This window comes from Ascaphus truei, chromosome 3 (assembly GCF_040206685.1).
Source record: "Ascaphus truei isolate aAscTru1 chromosome 3, aAscTru1.hap1, whole genome shotgun sequence".
NCBI lineage: Eukaryota > Metazoa > Chordata > Amphibia > Anura > Ascaphidae > Ascaphus > Ascaphus truei.
The window spans coordinates 422181211-422186053 of record NC_134485.1 but is presented as its reverse complement, the minus strand read 5'-3'; the positions used below and the strand labels follow the sequence as shown (position 1 = coordinate 422186053).

The window sequence follows — 4843 nt, the reverse complement described above, 5'->3', positions numbered from 1 at the left end:
GTTCTTCCTACATACCAATTAAATTGTAAGCTCCTCGGAGCAGGGACTCCTCTTCCGAAATATTACTTTTATGTCTGAAGCACTTATTCCCATGATCTGTTATTTGTATTATTTGTTATTTATATGATTGTCACGTGTATTACTACTGTGAAGCACTATGTACACTAATGGCGCTATATAAATAAAGACATACATACATACATATATACATACATCACCGCTCACACTGTGATTTATTTTTTATTTTTTTAAGGCTCAAAATTTTGGCAATTCAGTCTTTTATCACCCACTATCGACACTTACAGCATTGTGGTTGACATTTTGGCCGATAAGTGCTAGATAAGTGGCTTATGAACGCTTAGAGCATAGGCCCAATAGACATATTTTTACATTTCTTGATTATTTGTGAATATTACATTGAGTTGCATTATATTGTAATATTCTGGATATTTATTAATTTCAACATACTGTAGTTTGTTAAAGTACCATTAAATGCTCCGAGTATTAGGCATAGCTACATGCAGAGCGGACAGGAAGCAGGGCGGACAGGAAGGAGGCGTGAAATATAGAAACACTGTAGATAGAACTGATACATGAGGGGACATATGACAAAGTGGCAACCCATCAGCTCAGGGTCTACTGCATCCATAGATATAATGTAACTGCATTTACTAGTTCTACTCGGGCCATGTTGGTCTGAATACATTTTTAAAAATCAGAGTGTCCATACATTTCTTGTATTCATACTCTGTGCTGTGATGCGTTTTGGACGCAGGAACTGAGCTACCTTCACTCTTATTTCCTTCATTTTCAGTCCATAGGCAAGAGGATTCAGTAGTGGTTGCACCACAAGGAACTGCACTGACATGACTATCCTCAGTTCATATGGTAATATGGTAGATTTAAAACGGTGAAGGAGTATCTCAAAAAGTACATCAGCAACAAAGTTGATGAGGGTTATCAGATGAGGAGTGCAGGTCTGCCAGGCTTTGGCTCTTGTATCTTCTGAGGCTTTGGCACACACTCTCAGAATCTGTATATAAGAGTACAATATCAGCACTGGCATCAACACAATCACTATCGCAGTGATGAAGAGGCCATAGATATTGTTCACTGCTGTATTAATGCAGGAGAGTTTTACTATAGACCAGTTGTCACAGTAAATCTTCTCTATGACTGAGCCACACAGAGGAAGCCTAATGGTCAATATAAATTGTATGGTAAATGGTAAAATACCATACAACCAGGCTGCAGCAATCAGTTTGAAAACTGTGGTTAGGAACATAATGCTGTTATATCTTAGAGGGTTACAGATACATACATAGCGATCAAACGCCATAACTGCTAATATGGTTAGTTCACATCCCATGTAAGTATGAATGCAAAACACTTGAGTCAAGCAGCCAATGTAAGAAACTGTTTGTATTTCTGAAAGTAGATTGGCAATTAGACTGGGGAAGAAAGCAGTGCTGCCGTAGAGTCCATTTATACACAGCGCACAAATGAAGATATACATCGGCTCTTGCAAACCTCTGTGTAACGCTACAGCAGTGATCACTGCACCATTGGAAAGGATAATCATCACATAGCCAACCAATGCTATGATACTGTACAGATATTTTACTGCTGTCATTTCACCAAAGCCAATCATTCTGAGCATGGAAGGATGCGGGTACGTGGAATTTTCCATTGTTATTGCTCTCTGGGATATCGGCTCCTATAAAAGGAAAAGAAAACATGGAAATTAGTTTTTTGGTTCCCTCTAAAATCACATATTGTTTTGTTTCATGTTGCCAACATATCTAAAAATGGGTTTTCTTTGATGGCACTTTAATGCAGTGTATTTAAAAAAGAAAATGATTGACTCTTTTGGAGTATACATGGTGTTATACAGATGTAGCAGACGTTAGTGCTCCCGCCGGTGAGTAGCAGCGCGACACACAACGCTTCAGGGCGAGCAGACACCATTGTATTTGGATTACGCATGATTGAAAGGGGCGTGGTTTGTAAGAAATCCAATTTAGCAATAATTATATGGTAATGAATTATTCTGTTATCAAAGTCAGAATGTCATTAGAATGCAGTGTAATTGTCTGAATCATGTATATATATATATGTAGCCAGGTCTCCCCAGCACTCCAGCATCCCCTTCACCTGCCTGCCGATCGCGGGGGCCGCCGCGTCCAATGGCGGCTCCGTTCGGCGATGGCAGGGGAGAGGGCAGTCAGGTCCCGGCTCGGGGGTTGCCGGGGACGCATGTGGCCGGTTGCCAAGGCCGCACGCGCGTCTCAGGGCTCCCGGTGCTCCCGGAGCCGGGCGGATAGGGCGCCGCCATTGCGCTTCAGTTCGCGCATGCGCAGTAGGCCCCCGGTGGCCCAGATAGCTCGAGCATGCGCAGGGAGGCTGCGAGAGGCAGGGAACAGTTGCGTGAGGGCAGGGAAGGCGCAGGAGAGTCGCACGAGAGTAGGGATAGCTAGTGAGAGGTTGCGGCGGCCATTAGGAGTTAGTGTAGGCAGAGGGAAGGCGCGCAAGCGGCCCCAATGTTATTGTAAGTGCCCCGGGACTACAATTCCCATAGTGCTTAGCGAGGGAGGCACCAGGTGCTTCATAGGAGCCAATAGGGCTGCAGGACTGCCCTGGATATATTGGATACATTTCGCGGGCAGAGAGCTGCGTAGTCAGTCAGAGCAAAGTCAGAGGAATGAGCAGACAAGGGAAGGAGGTAGGGTGCAGGAGAGAGGGACTCCCCTGTATTAGGCCAGCACCCCCTTGGTCCAAGATAGCTCTGAGTTACCCTATGATAGGAGTGTTGCCAGGGACTGCCTTAGAGTAAGGGACCCTGTCACTCCAGTAGTTGGAAGTCCGCAGTTAAGAGAGTTGGAGTCAGGGAGCTGTAGGGAAGGAAGGGTGCGGGGAGCGAGTGCAGCTTCTGCCCCATATAGGTACCTACACTCCAGGTAGGCCCCAACTCCCCACTAGTTGAGTGGGTAACTGCTTAGGGAGGTCCTAGAGAGGGACGCGGCCCCTAGTTTGGAGTGCTGCCTTGTCAGAGTCACAGCGGGCAGTGCTGTGAGGTCTGACAGGCAGGCACCTTGTTGCGCAGCACGTTGGCTGCAGCCTCCAGTGAGCTACAGCTTGCTGCTGTAGACGCTGGGACTAGTTAGAAAGTAGTGAGGCTGAAGGGACTTGGGTAGTTAGAGGAGTGGGACAGGTCATTACCCCCTGCCGGCCATAGGAGTTCCCCAAGCCACTACAGGTTGCTGTACTACAGGGACAGGCCCTAGGTTAGGGTTCCTGTCACGTTAGTACCAAGTGTTAGTTAGGGACTCAGCGGACGCTGCGGTTCCTGTAAAGCGGTTCGGACCCACGTTGGGGTCCGCAGAGACTATATATATAACATACGATACCGTTTGAAGCACGAGATCGTATGGTTTATTATTGCTTTATGGGACAAGCACCAAATTTTTTCTACTTGCAAGTGGAGTGCCGGCTGCTTCTGTGGATTATATATATATATATATATATATATATATATATATATATATATATATATATATATATATATATATACAGTGTTCGACAAACCTATACATTTGCTCGCCCCGGGCAAGTGGATTTAACCCCCGGGCGAGTAAATATTGGCCCAAGCAGCACACGTTTGGTACTAGGTGGCGAGTAGATTTTTTTGTGTGGCGAGTAGATTTTTTGGTGATTTGTCAACCACTGAATATATATATATATATATATATATATATATATATATATATATATATATATATATATATATATATATATATATATATATGTAGCCCCCTTCCCCCCCCCATGTCTAGGATGACCACGTGTGCTGCTATTACCTGAGTAGCAAACAGGAGGCCTCATCCTCCGCCACTTGGAGCCTGGGGTGTGTGTAATGAATATACTAACAGTGCCTCCACCTGGGAAGGATCCTCACACAGTGGGATTGCCCCTCCCAAAACAATACAATCAGTAATTGCACACAAGGGTATATGTAACAGTATTTACTGGACAGTAATATAATATACAATATATATATATATATAAATAGATATAGCGACCAGTGGAATATCCCCCACAGTAATTGGGTGCAGGAGCACCAGTGTCTCATTGTCCAGGCCACAATAGCCAATACCGCCCCAATTGTGTGACAAGGTTGCCCTTGTGTATTGTTGGTGCACTTGTAGATACCTGCCCGGGCGTTAATAATTGCTTCAGTTAAGTCCAAACTGGGATGACTGCTGTGATAGACAAGTTGTATTTACCCAATAAGGATATGCTGAAGTAATTATTTTAGTTCAACAAGTTTTTTTTTTGTAACAGATTTTATTTCATTTTTTCCAAACAAGTGATACAAAATACGGTGTACATTACATATAATCTTGATGTTAATCTCCGCTATAAACAGTACCGTATGTCCATTCATGAGATATATTTCGGTTTTTCGGGCCCTACTTAACCGGGTTGTTCTGGGTGGGCTAGTAATAAAGATAGCATAATTCACATAATACCAATAATTCGGATTGGTAAAAACAAAATCAAACATAAAAAAAATAAAAGAGGGGGGGGGGGAGGAAGGGGTGGGGAGGATAGAGAGGGAGTAAGGGGCGGTGCGAACAAGAGAGGAGCCTCAGCTCATGCTAGATCCCTCATCTGCTCCTGGTAAGGCTTTTTGTGGGTTGCGTCCTCCCTGAATTATCACCTCTGTAGGCTGTCTCTTTATCTGTGTAGTCGTTGTGTGCTAAATATCCACTCCTAAAGGAGAACGCATCTGCATCTATCACAGCCAGATTGTGTTTCTCTCAACCCGGGGATATCCGTCTGC

General features: G+C 44.2%; 1 protein-coding gene across 1 annotated transcript; it reads right to left on the bottom strand.

Annotated features, from left to right (window-relative positions):
- Positions 1-535: 535 nt before the first annotated feature.
- On the bottom strand, positions 536-1702 carry LOC142491202 (olfactory receptor 52D1-like). Its single transcript, XM_075593471.1, has one exon. It carries the CDS (start codon positions 1688-1690, stop codon positions 716-718), a length of 975 nt encoding a protein of 324 aa, XP_075449586.1. The 5' UTR covers positions 1691-1702; the 3' UTR covers positions 536-715.
- Positions 1703-4843: the final 3141 nt, after the last annotated feature.